General features: G+C 39.3%; 2 protein-coding genes across 2 annotated transcripts in view; one reads left to right on the forward strand and one right to left on the reverse strand.

The window, feature by feature from the left end:
• The window catches only part of ext1b (exostosin glycosyltransferase 1b), a 138,621-nt gene extending 132,151 nt beyond the window's left edge, over positions 1-6,470 (forward strand). Inside the window, exon 11 of the mRNA XM_055023714.1 lies at positions 1,412-6,470. Within this exon, the coding sequence (XP_054879689.1) occupies positions 1,412-1,597 (186 nt within the window). The 3' untranslated portion in view covers positions 1,598-6,470. The remainder of the gene's footprint in view (positions 1-1,411) is intronic.
• Positions 6,471-8,466: 1,996 nt separating this feature from the next.
• Positions 8,467-19,699, reverse strand: part of med30 (mediator complex subunit 30) — a 44,966-nt gene continuing 33,733 nt past the window's right edge. Inside the window, exon 5 of the mRNA XM_055023715.1 lies at positions 8,467-9,011. Within this exon, the coding sequence (XP_054879690.1) occupies positions 8,916-9,011 (96 nt within the window). The 3' untranslated portion in view covers positions 8,467-8,915. The remainder of the gene's footprint in view (positions 9,012-19,699) is intronic.

Raw genomic sequence — 19,699 nt, forward strand, 5'->3', positions numbered from 1 at the left:
ACAGAAGAGCCCGACTGCTTTTATTCATAAAATCAGAGATGATCACCATGGATCAAACATGATTTAGTAGATCTGAACCATTAGCTTTAATGGCTGTTTATTCAGTATTTAAAGCGTTTTATCCATCTGTCCTTCATTTGAGTTCCTGACAGGATTCCCACGTTTTTCATTTTTTAAATCTCAGACTCCTCCGTCTAAGTCTCAATAATCTGCACTGTTTAGATAAAGCAAGTTTATTTATTTAGCAACATTCATACACAAATACTTCAGAGAACATCAAAGTATAAACATAAAAGGAGCAAATATTTCAAATAGCTCATTAATCAGATCCTTTGATGAAAAGCTGCTGTAAATAAAAATGTTTTCCGACACATAAAAATGTGATGGAGGGAAAAGAACATATTTCAGTCGCAGGACCGACTAAACTGAAAAGCCTGAGACTGTATTTCAGAAATGATGGTGAATGAAGAAGTTTGCTGTGTTTCTAGCCGTTGTTTACGTCCTGATTTAACACCTCTGGCTTCTTCTGCTGCAGAATTATGTTGGAAAAAGTTGCGACATGTCCTGTTTATAACAAATTAGATTTACTGTGTGGGTTAGAAAGTCACAACTGGGACATTCAGACACTTCAAAGTCAGATCTGGGTTGTATTTAACATAAATGCTGAGTAAGTAGTTCTTGAAAACCTGCACTATTTAAACTTATTTAAAGTCATATTTATATATAACTGAAGGTATCATAATTACTGTCTTGTTCTTATTTACCATTGTCATGACAAAGTTTCCCTCAGAAAAAGCCCAGAGGTTGGGTGTTAGTCATTCATCTGCTGTGATTTTGAGTTAAAAAATGTTTAAAGTTGACAGGAAACTTTAAAATATCATTTGATAATCGTGATTATTGGAAGATTAACACCTGAACACCAATTATAAAGTCTTCAAAATGCTCAGCCTGGAGGGGCAGAAACAAAGCCTGGTGGCCCGCCAGGCTTATAATACACTGGAGGAAACCCGACATTATTTTATTAGTTTTTCTTTTTTCTTATTTTGAAACCATTTTGTTTTGTGATATAATTTATTTTTTGGCTCGTTAGCCCAGTGTACTGAACAGGAACATAAATATCATAACCTGGTTTTAATGACAAATTTTTGATAATTATTGATTTGGTAAGTCATATATTTCATTAAATTGAGATAAGAAGTTGGATTTAATAAATGTTAACTTCCTTTTCAGTCAGAAAAGTAGTAAACTAATCCTTTTGTTCTTTGTTTGCTCATTTTGTTTTTAAAAACCTGTTTGAAATAAATCAATTTAGTTGAGCTATAAAATTTAGTTGGTGTGCCTGGTAAACACATACTAGTGAAAGCTGATGTTGCGTTGGTAGACGGGGTTTTCACTGTGTTTTCTCCTGCAGTCTTCACGGGCGTCCCGCTGGGCCGACCCGGACCACTTCGCCCAGCGGCAGACCTGCATGAACAAGTTCGCCAGCTGGTTTGGCGCCATGCCGCTCGTCCACTCCCAGATGAGGCTGGACCCCGTGCTCTTCAAGGACCAGGTCTCCATCCTCCGCAAAAAATACAGGGACATCGAGAGGCTCTGACAGGACCGCCGCCCCCTCGGGGGAGACTCCACGCAGGGGGAGGCGCGCGACAGAGACTCCGTGGAGAGCCGGAGGAGCAGCCGGACCACGGCCGGATGGACGGGGAGGGACGGCGCTCCGTCTTCCACTCAGCACATCGCTAATGACCACAGCGCCGCCGCCGCTGCTCCCCAGACCTGATCCGGACGGGAATCAGGAGGAAACAGAAACAATGCAAACAGAGACACGAACAGAACTGGATGTTTCACACGGCGCGCACTACTGACGACAAAAAACAAAAAGAAACTCTGGGTTAGAATATTTTTTTGTACGAGGAAAAACCCTGGAGGACGTCGACTTTCCTGCTTTCTCCGCACATGTGCAGGACGGTAGAGAGGGGAGGAGCGTTTGAGCGTTCCTCGTCCGCATCAGGACATGAGACCGGACCCGACAGATCCGACTCCTGTAGGTAGAAGCTGTTCGCACACAGAGCTTTGGGTTAGTTTGCCGGTTTTCTCCCGACACGCCGGAGAGACGGTCACCTGTTCTTCAAATTACATTCAACTGATATTGATAAGTGGATCCAGAGGTCATCAAAGGTCAACAAACCTGGAATAATCAAATGGGATATGGTGTCAATTAGTGCCGTTATGATTCTTAAGATTAAGAAAAAGGTCACCAGAGATCAACCTGCCCAAATTAAATGTGACCTATTATGCTTCCTTGAAAAGGTAAACGGCCTAATTAAAACATTTTTACGTTTTTTACACAAAATTGTTTCCTGTTATTTTAAATCAAGATAAGCTCCTGATGGCCACGCCCCCAAAACTCAATGCCTCCATTACAAACTGTCAATATCCTGCTAATGTTGGAAAAACGTTTCCATCGCAGTTTTGCAAATTAAAAAAGGCTTTTAAAACATTTTGATAAATTATTTTTAGCCACTTTGGCTGATATTAGAAGCAGTAGAAATCCTGATAATTATCAACAAAACTGATAAACGTTGCTCCAGGTTAGTGCAGCTAAAAATAGCAGCACATTTGATTGATACCAAATTTGCTTGATTTTTGTAAATATTTCACCTTGAATGACCTCTGGAAATATGAACCTCTTTAAAGTGATCGCGGCTCAGACGTGTTGCACCAATGGAGTTTGATTTGAAGGTGGGGGATCCGGCCCTGGGCTCGGTTGTCTCCCAGCAGCAGGCCGGGCCGGCGCCTCGTTTCATTTTCCTCTCATTTCCGTCTTTCCGTGGGTTCGTAGCGCCGAATGCCGGCCGCTCACAGACCCAAACCTCATCTTGCATGAATGAACACGATTCTAATGGAGTAAAGATTAATTTTCCATTTGACCGCCATCTTTTCTGTTTTTAATCAGTGCCATTCTGACCCGGCGGTCTGCCTTCGTTGTTTACTGCACATCACGCTGCCTAAACGCTCGCTTTCACGCATCGCTGCCGTTTTTCTTTTTGTTTCCCCTCGACGTACCAGACAACGTCGGCAATTTAATTGATTAAATTGTTTTGTCCTCCATTCGTCAGGCCTCAGTTAAGAGAGAAGAGCTGGTGATGAAGCATCATGTGACCCGTAAACTTCCACCTGAAAACTCGGTCCTGTTGGTTCGAAGAACAGAGTCACATTTTATCCGATTCTTTATTTTACTGATGCAAAAGCCTTTTTTTTTTCAACTTTCAGCATATCATTTCATTGTTTCATACGGTTTTTTACTTGTTTCATCTGATTAATCCAGAGTGTTGGCCAATTAAGCAGAATCTGGGTTCAACGTACATCTGGTTCTGGTTTCATCCGATACGTCTGGATCTGGATCAAGTCTTAAATGTCTCAAGAGAACTGCAACCAGAACAAACAGTGCCTTGTGAAAGTATCAGCCGGCTTTGATGTATTTTATATGACCAAACACAGAGTAGTACATAATTTTAAAGTTTAAAACAGATGCCTGAACGTTTGAGTAACCTGAAAAGTGCGGCATGTTTTTTTCTTATTTTTTAATTCAGACACACTGAACCACCTCTGGCTGCAAGCCAATTGGGCTTTATTTATTTATTTTTTTTACCAACTTTGCACTTCCAGAGCTTCCCTCTCAATGCTGAACAGAAGTAACCCCACAGCATGATACTGCCATCACACATGTTTCAGAATTGTAGCTGAAAACATTGAATTGTGCAGAAGACATACTTCCTGTCCCATTTGGTAGATTTTTTGTGGATTGTAAACAGATTCTCTATTATAATGACCCTCAAATTTAAACTTTAAAGCAGGAAGTAGAACATAAGCCAGTCTACCTAACTTTGCTCTAAGATTCTCCACATCTTCACCCCCTACTCACATTTATATTCAAATTAAATCAAAACACAGGCGGTCTAGTTACTAATTATCTGAAGGAAACTGGCTGCTTTATTCAGGCATGTGCACTTATGCCGCACTTATCAGTTTTTTTGTTTAATAAATAATTTTGAAACATAAATAATTGTTTGAATGTGCAGCAGCCATTTGAACTTCTACAATGTTGTGGACATTCAAGACATTAAAGCTGCAACTATTGGTATTAATATCTTAATTTATTGAATTATAAGTTTTTATGTGACCTAAAAAAAACTAATTTTGCAAAAAAAAAAAAAAAAAAATGTTTTGTCCCAGCTAACATTTCCACATACTGTCAAAGCTTCAAAAGTCGCACACTTTGGCTGCAAGCTAGTCTTAGCCACTGTCCTAAAATTAGCATTTTAGCTTTTACAAAAGTAAACGCTAATTTAAGTATGTCACTTTAGGTCAACATGCTAGTGTTAGCCGACATGCTATCATTGTAGCCCTTTGCATCCTAGATAAAGAACTTTGAAATACAGTAGTTAGCAACACTCAACTGCTAGCATATTAGCTAAAAACACTATTAACTTTAGCTTAATGCGCTCAACAGTAGTAGCACCACAATAGTTTGTGGTACCATTAAAGTGATAATAAGTCCCACTTATTGCTACTTTGTAGCTGTTTAATAGCAATAATAATTCCACAAATACACTTTTAAAAAAATTATACTAAACATTTATAGGTTCAGGACAGCAGTCCAGGATTTCCCCAGGAAAGCCCGGTGTTCTGGTTCTGGGTGTTAGGTTCTGGTTCTGGGTGTTAGGTTCTGGTTCTGGGTGTTAGGTTCTGGTTCTGTCGTTCATCCAGCAGCCCGTCGTGCTTTTGAGTTAAAAGTTGACAGAAAGTTTGAAAATATCGCTTGAATTGGTGTTCAAGATCAACACCTGAACACCAATTATAAAGTCTTTTAAAAAGGAAGTCATTAATAAAAACTAAAATAAATAAACAGTGCTTAGCCTGGCGGGGGCACAAGTGAAGCCTGGTGGCCCGCCAGGCTTATAATACACTGAGGGAAACCCTGCAGTCACATAAAGAAGTGTTTTATATCACACATATCATATTTTCAAATGTATTGATACTCTTATTGAGCAGACAGTGGAGGAAATTGTAAAACTAAATTCAGTTTTAGGGTTTTAAACTTCAGTAATTGGAATTTCTTAACAATAAATGAGCAAAGTTCTGCACCGAGATTTTTATGTTGTCTTAAAGTTTTCACTCATGTTTTTTCTACATATATATAATATTGGCTTCTTGCAGGACATTTCACCGTTATGAGCTACTTTGTGTTGGTTTGTCCTCTGATCCGGTTGAACAGGATACTTTTCCAAAGCACTGTGTTGGACCTGAGCGCATCAGTCCTGAGGGCAGCAGCTGATATTTGTTCGGGTTACTTCCTCCTCGCTCTGCACATCGGTCCATTTCATCCAAACGGGAAACTTCCAGACTCATCGCCACAGCTCTGATCTCACAAAAGCATCGCCGCCAATCTAGATTTGGGAGGCAGCTGGGCCGCTCCAGATGGTTCATTACGGTAATGGTTCTGATCCGAGTGCGACGGAGCAAAGTGAGGGGAAAACTCCTCATCGCACCGGAGAGTCCGGCTGCAGCGTCTGGGTTTTGTCTTCTTGTTCAGAACCGGACTCTGAGTCTGATTTGTGCCTTTTATCAACAGGAGCCCAAACTTTTGAACAGTGGAGGAGTCGCAGCTTCACTCACACACACAACTTCACACAAACACACACACAACTTCACTCACACACACACAGCTTCACTCACACACACACAGCTTCACTCACACACACACAGCTTCACTCACACACACAACTTCACACAAACACACACAGCTTCACACAAACACACACACACAGCTTCACTCACACACACACAGCTTCACTCACACACACACAGCTTCACTCACACACACACACAGCTTCACTCACACACACACAGCTTCACTCAAACACACACACAGCTTCACTCACACACACACACAGCTTCACTCACACACACACAGCTTCACTCAAACACACACACAGCTTCACTCACACACACACACAGCTTCACTCACACACACACAGCTTCACTCACACACACACAGCTTCACACAAACACACACAGCTTCACTCAAACACACACAGCTTCACTCCAACACACACACAGCTTCACTCACACACACACAGCTTCACTCACACACACACAGCTTCACTCACACACACACAGCTTCACTCACACACACACAGCTTCACTCACACACACACAGCTTCACTCAAACACACACAGCTTCACTCACACACACACAGCTGTACTGTTGTCATGTTGGACACCTTTAGTGTTAACGACGTGTGACAGCTTCCTGTTGATGCGTGAGGGAACCGGTGAAGCCCGGCTGTCCTGATGCCTTTCCTCCCTGTAACTAAGAGAAGACTTTTATAGAGGCCACACATTAAACAGATAAATGACCATTTTGTAAGAATGATTTATAATAAAAAATAAACTCATATTTGATTATAGCCGAGCGTCTGCAGTTTGTTTCTGGTCGATCAGAGGAGCCCAGAGCCGGGAAGTAACTGCTTCCGTTCACTGAGTCACATTTTGCTCCAGTCAGTTTATTATCGTCTCAACTCTGGAGGAAAATGTCAGTTTTTTCTACTCACTGAATGAAAAGAAAACATGTTTTAGCCTGAAGCTTTTGCTAAAGTTTTAACCAAACAACCAAAAGCTCGATTAGTCGGCTTTGTTGTGAATTATTAAACGGGTCGTATCAGACGCGCCTGCAGAATCTTACGGATCACATTTTGTTTTCCAGATTATGTCCTGGAAAATAACTTTGCTGATCTACAATGGAGAATCAGAGAAAAATGTTCAGGAATCATGAGAGTAACATCGAAGTATCACGAGAAGTCATACGAGAATGACGTTAAAATATTATGAGAATAAATTAGTTTTAAAGTAGCCGCAGTATATCGAGAATAAAGTTGGGAAAAAATTGTGATATCAGAAAAATATCAAAATACAAAAAAAAAAAAAAGTGGGAATAATATGAAAATAAAGTCAAATTAGTACCAGACAAAATGTAATAAAAAGAGAATAAAGTCACAATACTTAGTTACAACCTTATCAGAATGAAGGTGTAATAATTTGAGATTAAAGCCAATATTTTGAGAATAAAGTCATGATAATTAGTCATGATCTTATGAGAATAAAGTTGTAGTAGAATGAGAATAATCCTATTACAATAAAAATTATACTATTATCAGAGAACTCATTCGGAGAAAATGAGAATAAAATCACAATAAAGTAAAAATAATACAAGAATAATGGAAGAAAATGAAGTAATCTGACTTTATGCTGGTAATTTTAATACTTTTTGGAAAAAAATGAATAAGAATAATAAAATCGTCAGACTGAGGTTGTAATATTATCATTTCTGTTGGTCCTGTTCTCCGTCGTGCCTTAAAAAAAAACAACAAAACAAAAGTCCTACTAAGCCTGGAAGCTCGGATCAAAAGCTTTGAACAACAAAAGCTTTTTCACCTGAAATAGAGAGAAAAGTGACATTTCAGCTCTAAAGAAGAATTAGCCGTGGAAACGTACCGACCTGTTAGCAGCTGCCAGCAGGTGACGTTCAGGTGAAGTGGTGATGTTTATTAATGAGAGCAGCCTTTTTAAATTAGGACTTCCTTTGATGGAGCTTGTTGGAAATTCAAATGACAAAAGCCGGAGCTCTGCAGGATCGCTGCGGCACAGGAACCGGCTCCTCATGCAGCGTCGCAATCTTCCAAGACTGACAGAAGAATTACAATTAGCGCAGCGATTCACAGACTTCTGGACACGCAGCGTTAAATGTTTGCATTCGTTTCTCACTTTGAGCCAAAGATCAGAGCCTCCAACCTTTCAGTCCGGCTTCATTTGTTTGTGGTTCTTTGAACAACAGAGGAGCGATTCTCAAAAAATAAAAAGTGGCAAAAAACCATTTAAAACATTTCATATTTCTGGTTTTGTGCCTCCATTTTGGTCTCTACTAGATCGGAAATTAATTTTCTCACCTGTAGGTGAGAAAATAAACCTCCAAAAAAATCTGACAGCGAACAGCAGGATTTCTAACAAACAGAAACTCAAAAAGATTTGGAGTTAAATATTTAACAAGAACCTAAAACATGTTCTATTTATGTTTGTGCCTCCATTTGGTTCTTAACTGCTTCTAAACTCTGAGACTTTTTCTGGCCTTAAAGTTTTTTGGTGTCTGGAAAATGAGTCATTTAAAAAGAAAACATTCTTGTTGTTACCGTGCCGTAACCTAGCAACCCCAGCAGAGAGCCGTCCGTCACCTAGCAACCCAGCAGAGAGCCGTCCGTCACCTAGCAACCCCAGCAGAGAGCCGTCCGTCACCTAGCAACCCACCTGGACGGCTGACAAGCGTTTGGTTGTTGATCTACAATCCAGGAACCATTTGCTGCATTTGGAAATAAATCGGCATTTGATGATTTCTAACAGAAAACAAACAGAGACTCTTCTGAAATCTCAGAAAGGTTTATAGAGGAGCAGAGAATTTAACACTCGGCCACAGGGGAGCGCTGATGACATCACACTGAGTCCAAAAGAGACGATTCGCTGTAAGTTCGGTTTCGCCACAGTGAGTCCCTCAACTCCGAGTCCAATTATCTTCAAACTTCAGTCTGGAGGAAGTATTGATTAAATACGTCTATAATAATTTTATTTAGCCTGCAGCTACAGATACATGAAACATATTTTATCTTTAGGTTAAATAAATCTGACTGTAGATCATGGAGGTAGACAGAACTGTCTCTGCCGTCCAACCCTTAGTCCCTCGTTCTTCTTCTGTGGTTTCCAACATGCAGATATTGCCAGAGTTCCCGTTTCTCATGTAAAGTGCAGTCCAGTTAGCAACCTGCAGGTCTCCCACCCGAGCGTCGGCGCGGCGCAGTGCGGCGCGTTCAGCTGCGGACGGCCAGCATGGAGTTGATCTCCCAGATGAGGTTCCGCAGTTGGTCCATGATCTGCTTCAGCTGCTGGTTCTTCTGCTTCAGCTTCTGCAGGAAACGCAAAACGACGACACCAGAAGAAAACTGAGCGATTTTATAAACTTGCACTGCAAAAACACAAAATCTTACAGACTAATCTGGTTTAGTTTCTGATAGAAAGACCTCAGTACACTTGAAATAACTTAAGTAACTTTTCATTTTAAGACAATAATTCCTTAATGTTGATAAAAATGAACTCGTTTCAGTAGAAGATTATTTCACTAAATGTCTCGTTCATAATTTGATTTTATGACGGATTAAGTCGGAAATTGAGAAAATATTTTTTAGTTAAACGAAATAAAGAATGATAATGAGGAAAAACTATAACTGGAACTAAAACTATAACAGACTGATATAATTTATTTTTATGAATCTATGCATTAGTCTTTTCCTCACAAACATTTTGCAAAATGGCGGCATGTTCGATGCCTGAAACATTTTCGCACTAAAACTGACTGAATTAGACAAACAAAAAGTCACAACTCAATGAACTAAAACAGAATGAAAAGCTGTTGTAACTCTGGTAAATACTTTGCACCAACATGGAGGATTGTCTGGACTGATTAATTAGTGAAGGGACTTGGTTTCCTCTGAGCTTCATGACTCCTGGCTGAAGGTGAAACAGGAAAGTTCGTCCACAAAGAGACTTTTAAACTTCAGAGATTCAGAACAACAAACCAAACCTTCCCGCATGATCACTGAGAACTTAATCAGGACGACATCAGAGGAGCAAACAGGCTTCGTCCCCCGGTCGTCTCTGAATGCTTTCCTGAAATCTCTGAGTCAACAGCTGCTGTGGACCCAAAGCCTTGACGCACAAACTAATAATGGCTCCTTCTCTGCCGCTGCAGCTGGAGACTGAACAATAAAATCAAGCACAGCTGCCAAGCGTGGGCTGCATTACAGGAAAAAAATAAAATACCTCAAAATGTTTGGAGGTTTGGGCAAATTTAGCAGCAGCGCATCAGAGAGGAAGAGGAGGGAGAGGAGGAAGAGGAGGGAGCTCCTGTATCTGCAGTGCAGTGAAATCTATTAAGATTAAATCCATCTCGCTCTCTGTAACACTCCTTTAGCCATGACTAATTACCAGCCATTTTGCGGCGCAGATAACACCTTGAGCAATCGATTTCACACGGCTCTGGTGATATCAGCTGTTTAGCTGATTGTCCTTGAAGATATTCCAGAGTTTGGAAAGACTCCAGTCTCTTCCTCAGGGGGATTTCTAAACGCTTCGCGAGCTTCTCCACTTCTCAGAGACGTTGGCTTTGATTCTGGGCGCCGTCCTGCGCCTCTGCCAGCGTGTATTTTACAGGATTCGCCTCATTAATCCAACAAGTGAGACCTGAGAAACCCGATTCCTCTGGTGCTCAGACGATTCCTCCCTGTATGTTCAGGAAGTTTGAAAACAGAGAACAGCGCCGTTTTCAATCAGGGCTGAAACGATTAATCGTAATCAATCGGTTACTGATAGAATAGTCAACTAATTTAGTAATCAATTAGTCATTAATTGGACTATATGGAATCACAATTATACAAAAAGTACCAGTATTTTACATTTCAGACTTAAAAACAGACCATCGTCTGTAAACTTGTTTTAAACTGATTTCTTTATTGATGATGCCTCCTTGAAGTTTTAGTAAGTTTGTAAACAAATAATGTCGATTTTAATTAGGATTGACATGATAAATAGATTATTGAAATAATAATCAACTCCTTTAGTAATCGATTAATCATGAAGTCGTATTCAGACCCACAAAAAGGCCATTTCTGTAAAAAAGAAATTTTAATCTTATTTAGAGCAGTAATTAAACCAAAACTGTATAAAAATATACACATTTTCCATTTAAGATAAAAATGTAAACCTGTTTTAAAACCGTTTTCTCTCTGGCAGCGAGATAATTAATGCCTCGTTTATTTTCAGTAAATGTAAAAGATTAATGTAGTTTTTAATCAGAGCTGAAAGATTAATCGAATCAGTCGTGATTAATCGATTATTAAAATAACCAATTTAGTAATCAATTAATCATTAACTAGCGTATATATGCAGACTCAACAAAAGACAAAAAATACAGACATTTGAGTTATATACAATAAAACACATTTGTCTGTAAATAAAATTAGAATTTCTCAAACGCCAGCTTCACCCAATTTCTATTCATTCCAGAAATCCCATAATTTTGTAATTTAAGCAATAAAATGTTTATTTTCTTACATAAAAGGAAAGTTAATTAGTTTTTTATTTGCAGGTTTTATTTATAATTCTACAGAAAAAAGGTTTCAAGTGGTTAAATTAAAATTTTGTTCCATTTCATTCAACTAATAGAATAACAAATAGGTCGATCGATCACCATTTTTAATATCTGCAGCATCAACGTCACTTTAAGTTTCTGAAAGGAGGCAGCAGAGTTTTAATTATGAAGGCTGCCTGGCATAAAGTGATACATGAATAATTATCACAGAAATTATGCATCAACCTCAGGAAATGCAGATTTCATTCAGAACCTCATAATGACTGCAGCTCTAATCCTGCAGAATATCTGCAGATATTCTCCGTTCTCTGGTGTTTAGATGCATTTGCAGCTCTGCTCAGACATGCAGTGACCAGTCAACAACTCCTGGTTCTACTGGACCTACTGCATGCAGCAGAACCGCCTGCAGAGCGAGCAAAGCGGCACGGTGACCCGAGCTGGAATGACTGGCGCTTACAGGCCGGTGCAGTCATGTGTGCAGGTGAGCATGTCTGCCGCCATGCGCCGGTTTGTGACTTATTCTGGGCTCCGACTGTTGCAATAAGGCAGAAACCGCAGAAACACACAGCAGGCAGAGAAACACAGACGGATTCCCACCGCAGGGACGGTCCGTTCTCCTCTCAGTTCAGGCCCTTCAAAGTAAAAGCAGCGGTGATGCACAGAGTTCAGCTACCTGCCGCTGCAGCTAAAACTGAGCAACCTCAAATGAAGAACTGGAGGAAGTACTTAATAAAGGTGAACACGTATCGTATCGTTTATCGTGATAAATTCACGATAAACTGTCTACGATCTCAGGATGGTGAATTTTATTATCTATTTCCACTGTTTGTCCAAAGGATGCATGATGTATCGGCAGCAACATCGCTATCAGCCAATATTAGTAATTCTGTAACATATCGGTATCGGCCCTATAAATTAAACTGGGCCGATGTGAACAACCAATATTTATGTTGAAACATTAAGATTTTCTATTGAGTATAATTTGTAAAACATAATGTGAGTCTTAGGGCCAATCTGAGAAACTAAAATTAACCAGAATAATACATTTTTTGGTCATTTTTGACTTTATTCTGGTAATATGACAACTTTAGTCTCATAATTTAACTTCATTTTTTTCTTATGATACATTTTGTGTTGGAGATTTCACCACTGCATTCTCCTAATATTACTTATATTACTTTATTATTGCAATATAAAAACTGCCTGATTTTAGAGTTAATAACTAAATAAATAAAAGCTCTAAAACAAAATGGCCGCCCTCGGAACACTGAGGGCGGCCATTGAATTATGGAAATAGTATAACTACGTAGTAAAAATGGAAAAACTTTTAATTTTGCAATAATTAAATCGTCAAAGGCCAAAAAGACATCAATAAAAATTGCAGTAAAACATTTGAACAGAAGGCATTGAGTAAGTTTTAACTGTTATTTAGGACGCTGATAAATGACGACCTTCTAACATTTGGCTCATTTTTGTAAAGGATGCATTTATATTTTCATGTAAATGTTACACATTAACATGACAGTAGCTGTTTTAGTCTGTGGATCTGCGATCAGCGTTTTATCCCAGCAGCTCAGGTTCTGCATCTGTAAACTCACTAAACTCCATGTTGCAACCTAAAAACAAGAAACAGCCCACAGCTGATCCACGCTGAGCCTCGTAACCAGGACTTCTGGTGATATCAGGTTCATTGGGTTTGCTGAGCAACCAGAGAGCAGCGGCTCATAAATTAACAGTCTAACTGAGCGCGACCCAAAGACGAGAGCGGACAGGCGACTGGACCGGGGCGAGATCTGCTCTGTACACCGAGGGAAGCTGAAAGTAAACCCAGCGGGCGTTTTACAAAGCAAGCCGGGCAAATCCAGGATTACTTTGACTTTGCTGACCAGACGAAACCCAAATCCCTCAGGCACCAGGTAGCTCAGGCTGTGGAGGGAGGAACCCAAGAACAGAAACTTAAAGTTTGGTTGAGCCAAAAACAAACAAAAACAGAAACAAAAGGTACCGGGACAACCGCTGCTTTGTTTTCCTGCTAAATAAAAATTAGACCAGTGAATGAATATTTTCCCAGAGAACAGAGAAGAGTCACATTCTGAGTTTAGAACAGGAGGGAATAGAGAGCAACAGACTCACATAAACAAAAACTCCATGAATGTTCATCACTGTTATGAAGAGAAAATGACACCTTTAATGCAAAGTTACAGTGAAAGTCCATTAAAAGAGTCTTGGAGTTCAGAGTAGAGCTACAGGAGACCCTTCCTGCCAACAATCATCACTATAACAGCAAATTAATATGAATTACAGCAACATTTAATCTCCCTCTGAGATCAACAAAGTGTTGATGGATGATTTATTGGATGGATGAATGAATGAACGGACAGATGAATGGATGAACGGCTGTGAAACTCCATGTTAAAACCTAAAAAACAAAGGGAAAAAAACGGATCTAAATTTTGTTAGATTTTATTGTCTGAGCTCAAAAAGTGAAATCAGGAGTTTGTTACGTCTTTGGAGCATTGCTGTAGTTTTCCTGTAGTTTTCCTGTAGTTATAATATCATCATATGAAGACATTTATCTTCTTCCCAGTCATCCAGTCGGTTTCATTGCCGATTAAAAGGACGACTGCGAACATCGAGGGCTTTGCTTTCTGATGAAGCAGTTTGAGATAACGGCCAGAACGAGATTCCTGCCTTTAACATCCTAACGACGCTGACAGAAACGCGGCGCAGAGAGGAGGAAGAGCCTTCAGTCAGGATTCCCCGGCTAATCCGCGCCGTCGCTGGAACTCAAATCGCAGCTTTGACTCAGACGGATCTGGCTGGGAATTACAAGTGTAAGTGTCTGTGAGCGAGCAGCAGGGATTAGAGGGGAGAGCGACATATTCTCACCACTAAACTTGCCTTTATTCATGTAAATCTTTACCTAGAACGCATAAAAACATTACAAACTAACTTCTAACGAAAAACAAAATTACTGATTTTTTAACTAACATTAAATCTAATCTGGTTCTCTTTCCACTGCAAAAACAAAATCTTACCAAGTAATTTTGGTTTAGTTTCCAGAGCAAATATAGAACAATTGAAATAAGACAAACCAGCAAAATATATTGGCTTGTTTTAAGTAAATTAATCCATAATATTGATGAAAACGTGCTAGATGCATTGGCACATAAATTATGTGAAATGTGAAATAATCTACTAAAAATACTTGGTAAGATTTTGTGTTTTTGCAGTGCAGGATTTCAATAAGTTTTTTAAAAGCATGTTCATTAGTTTTTTTGTTTATGATGTGGAGCAGTTCTGATGACGATTTATTTGTTTTAGTGAACATCATGTTGGATGTTTGTGTTTAGAACTGAACATTAATTCAAAAAGTTATTTTGACTGGAAAAGACGGCAAATTTATTAAAGTAGATATTCATCAAATATCAGAAGTTTTCTTTTTCAAAGTGTAACGTGTGCGAATCTAAACGAGGTTTTTTAGATAAACTGAGCTTAAAAATGGTTCTTTGGGCTGTAAAGGTTACAGGCCTTTATACTGGTCTAATGATCACAATAACTAATAAATCAACGATAAATTAAAATATAAATTATTTCCATGATGATGGTCAACATTTTCTAAAGACCAATTTTGTTCACAGAAACTTAATTATCTATTTAATTTATCATTTTGGATGTGTGTGGTTTTTATTTCCATTTTATTAATTCAAAGTGATCCATTTGTGGCCCTTTGGCCCAAAACCACAAATACAGACAAAAATTTTAATTTAAACATAGAAAACAGCTGAAGAGCATTTGGAAATTCCTTGTTTCTCTTTTAGTAAATCAGCATTTGGATATTTAGTGACATACAGATTTAATACAAAAAAGTTTATTTTTAACCAGATAAAACTAAACAAAAAAATTTAAGTCACAATAAATAAAATTTTAATTTTATGAATTTTATGGCCTGTCAGTAGTTTATATGTAAAAGTTTTTGGCCTTTTGGGAAAAGGTTAGCCTCTGTATAAACTGTTTTTGATCACTTTCATAGATTTATTTTGAATATTTAAAATTATCTTCCAGATCCAGTGTTGATTGTTCTTTACAAAATGAAAGTTTGTTGCTTTTGTTACGCTGTTATCATAAAATTATGTGAAAATGGCCTCAAACCAACAATATTATAATTTATCCCAAAAACTCCTGGGGTAATTTATTATCCACAAAACACAAAAAAACTGTCATAAATGGAAACCAAATATCCAAACTGGCAAAAATAAAGTCAAATAAAGTCAAAGTGGTTTATAATAAACGTGACAAAAACATACAAATCAACTTTGGTGAAGGGGAAAGGTGCTTCATTTCCAGGATAAAGCAGAAAAACATTAAATTGCTGAAGGACGTGAATCTCCTCCAGGAAAAGCAACTTCCTATCAGGAAGAAGAATCAGGAGGTTTATATTTTTAATGGCTGTCGGCAGGCGAAGCTGTCACACTCCACCCTTAATGATTATTCTGATTTCTGCTCATAAAGTTGCCAAGTTGACAGCGATAAAATCTGAACTGCATCTTCTAATATTAATTCAGTCTTTACTTTGTGTAATTTATTGCACACAAAGAAAACAGCCCAATAATAATCAGTCAAAACTCTGCAGTAAAAACCAAGTATTTCAGTTTTTTAGGGGTGCGGTAGAGCAGGGGGAGCCGGATGAAACCCTGATGAAGACCAAAGCTGTGTGACTAATGAGCTTTAATAGGAAGCACAGATGATCGCTTCACTCATCTGATCAATCATCATCAACAGAAGGTGATCCGAAAAGTTTGATTTTACTCCCGAGATCCATCAGACAACAGAAGCACGTTTAATTGATATAAAAATGGGTGAAAGAGGAAAGTTTGGTAGAGAGAGACACAAAGACAGACAGACAGAGAGACAAATAGAATGGGAGAAAGAAAGAGAGAGAAATAGGGTAGAGACAAAGAGGAGATATGATAAATTTTTGAAACAACTGGACAAGAAATTAATGATCATTTTATTCTTCTTGAAGAAAGAATAACATTCCTTACAAACATGGTGAAACGTAGAGAGAGCGCTCCGTAACACTGGCCTGTTATAGATTTAACACCATCAAACTTTCATACAGATGCACCAAACAACCAAATCCTTCTTCACTGGTCATGACAAAATTATACTTAAGTCCGATTTTTACTGCTGCTCATTAAATGCAAGGAAACTGAGTTCAGTAATTTTATAGGAATTATTTAATAAACTGAATATACAGTAAAATAAATGGGGGAAAAGCTAGTTTTTCTCTGAGGAACTTGTAAAAGCCCATGACTTGGGGGCGATAAGCTGCCGCCTGGGGAACCCTCTGACGCTAAATTGGTCCAGGTTTACCATCTGACAGCCTCTCCGCAGGGAGGCAGGCCAAGCAGCTTTAATTTGCCTGACATCAGTTTAAAAAAAAAGCCTTAATTGACTTTGTAAACTTTATGGCTTTTCCTCGAGAGGAGGGTTTAAGAGGCAGATTGTTGAGTGTTTGGCGCTGGCTTTCCCAGGGGAATTAAGTCTTTAAAGGGGTTCTGAAAGCAGATAAAAGCCTTCGCTGCCAGCAGTGGCAGAAATGCAATAATCATGTTGTCATCCTTGCATGCACCTACCAAAGGGCTTCTTTCAATACATCTTCGGTGTTGAGGTAGAGAGCTTGCAGCGTCAGCTGACTGTTGCAGAATGGCTGCCATCGATTTGGTATCCGAGGCCCGTCGCCTTCATGCCTCCTCCTAAGCACTTGCATCCTTGCCAGGTAGCGCCATTGATTGGGCTTTCCTCTAAGATTTGGTTCCCTCTGATAATAAATGAGAATCTGGGAGTCGCTCTAAAACAGTGTCCAGTGGCGCCCTCTTCTGGTCCGTTAGGTACTGCATGTAAATGCCGTGATGTCAGCTAAAATTTCAACACAGAGCAGTGAGAGCTGATTTTATATGACTTAACTTGCTTATTTAATTTAAAGTTATTTAATCGGCGAACCAAAACAGTCGATAAATACAACTGATATAAATTGGTGGATTATTTTTATGTGCCTCTTGCATGTTGTTTACGGCTGGAAATTCTGCACATGCGCAAAACGCTGTCGCAGGAGAAAAACTTAGATAAATAAAACCTGGAGACGTCGGTGTGATTAATTAAATGCAGTGCGCCGCAGCAAAGGGGAAGAAATGACGCAGAAAAACCGTGAAAGAAAAACTCAAAACCACTTTTTCATTTTGCTATTCTTAATAAGTGATGCTGTAGTAGATTAGCTACCGTTAATATTAGCTAACCTAACACTGAGGTGGTTGATTAGCTGCTATTAGCTAACCTAACACTGAGGTGTTGATTAGCTGCTATTAGCTAACCTAACACTGCGGTGGTTGATTAGCTGCTATCAGCTAATCTAACACTGCGGTGGTTGATTAGCTGCTATTAGCTAACCTAACACTGCGGTGGTTGATTAGCTGCTATCAGCTAATCTAACACTGCGGTGGTTGATTAGTTTCTATCAGCTAACCTAACACTGCGGTGGTTGATTAGCTATTAGCTAACCTAACACTGCGGTGGTTGATTAGCTGCTATCAGCTAATCTAACACTGCGGTGGTTGATTAGCTATTAGCTAACCTAGCACTGCAGTGGTTGATTAGCTATTAGCTAACCTAACACTGCGGTGGTTGATTAGCTGCTATTAGCTAACCTAACACTGAGGTGGTTGATTAGCTATTAGCTAACCTAACACTGAGGTGGTTGATTAGCTATTAGCTAACCTAACACTGAGGTGGTTGATTAGCTGCTATTAGCTAACCTAACACTGCGGTGGTTGATTAGCTGCTATTAACTAACCTGACACTGTGGTGGTTGATTAGCTATTAGCTAACCTAACACTGAGGTGGTTGATTAGCTATTAGCTAACCTAATACTGCGGTGGTTGATTAAAATAAAAGTCTGCTTCACTGGAGGCACATTATGTACATAAAATGATTAGAATATAACTGACATTCATTTTATAGAGAAAAAAGACAACTAATGTGTTGTTTTGCATGTCGTCGCCTATACGTGTGCATATTTTGCACAAAAACTTGTGCGAACAAGCCTGCATGTTAGCATCGAGATCTCAAAGCTGCCATTTGCAGGATGATATCTTGCCGTGTCAATTTCAGACCAGGCAGGATGTCGTCCTTTCATCTCCATCAAATGTTTGTCAGGAGCTTATATCATCTAAGGTCACACGTCTCCTCTCACACTCAAAGCAAACAGCAGATTTAGAGGGTTTTTAATGGGCAGCAGAGGGCTGTCAGGTTAAAGAAAGACCTTTGATCCAAATGTTTTTCAAAAACCGACAACAGTTCTTCAAACGTCAGAAGCATCTCGTGGCTCAGTCGTGCGTTTAATTGGCACAATCGCTCACCCACTTTAAACCGGTTCTCCTGTGGCACGTCTCCAGTGAAGTAATATAGGTTCTAATTATCGCTATCGTCTTAAGAGTGGAGCGAGCAGTGGGGGGAATAGCAAAGCAGCAGATTTGCAGAAAAATAAAAGAGAGGTAATTCCAATTTAATGCTTCCCCTACACCTGTAGGAGATTGCTTAATGCAGAAAGGAGCAGAGCAGAGAGAGGAGGCCCGTCAGCCGAGACTCATGCAAACTAAACCGACTCTTCACACACCGAGCAGGTTTTCATGTTCTGATGTCAAGATTCCCAGCAGCAAACCAACGGAAAAGAAGAAAAGCAGCTTTTGGTTCAGAGTGAAGAGAAGAATGGAGGTAAAGCGAGGATTTCAGAACAGTTTTTATGAAACATAATCCAAGGAGCGCCAGAAAATAATGAGAATATTATGAATATTAATGCTTCAACAAGGAATTAATAAGGGATGGACGGAAGAGTGGCATTAGATTGCATAAACTAAAAATGAAAATCCAATTTCAACCCAAAGCACAGATTTATCAAACCACTAAATAATCTTATTTAGAACATTTCAAACCTTCAAATCGCCTCAATAAAAGCATTTAAGTATTTTCCAACCAGAATAACGTCTGTAAAGACACAAATGTCTGAGAACAAAAAGCTCTCCATCCCTCAGACCAGGACAACAACAGCTGCAATAAAAACAATTAGGAACATTAAATCCAAAACGCTACAAAATCTTTCACTACCACAAGAAAAACAAAACAAAACAAAAAAAAAAACCGAACCACTGTTTTTTCAAGAGCTTTGAAGCTCTGGTTCCCCTTTGACCCCTGCCAAACAATTAAAAAGCTTCTGGCATAAAAAGAGCCCTAATGGGCCGCATATGTGTCTGCTAATAAGACAGAGGTTCGGGCCCCTGCTGTGCACGGCCTGCTAATGCTGGACACTGACCGGAGAGGTGGAGGACGGAGAGAAGTGATAAAGAGGAGGAGAGGCAGGGAGAAATTAGGAGTGGAGCAGAGCAGCAGCGG

The sequence above is a fragment of the Poeciliopsis prolifica genome, unplaced genomic scaffold (assembly GCF_027474105.1).
Source record: "Poeciliopsis prolifica strain line A6 unplaced genomic scaffold, Auburn_PproV2 SCAFFOLD105, whole genome shotgun sequence".
NCBI classification, from domain to species: domain Eukaryota; kingdom Metazoa; phylum Chordata; class Actinopteri; order Cyprinodontiformes; family Poeciliidae; genus Poeciliopsis; species Poeciliopsis prolifica.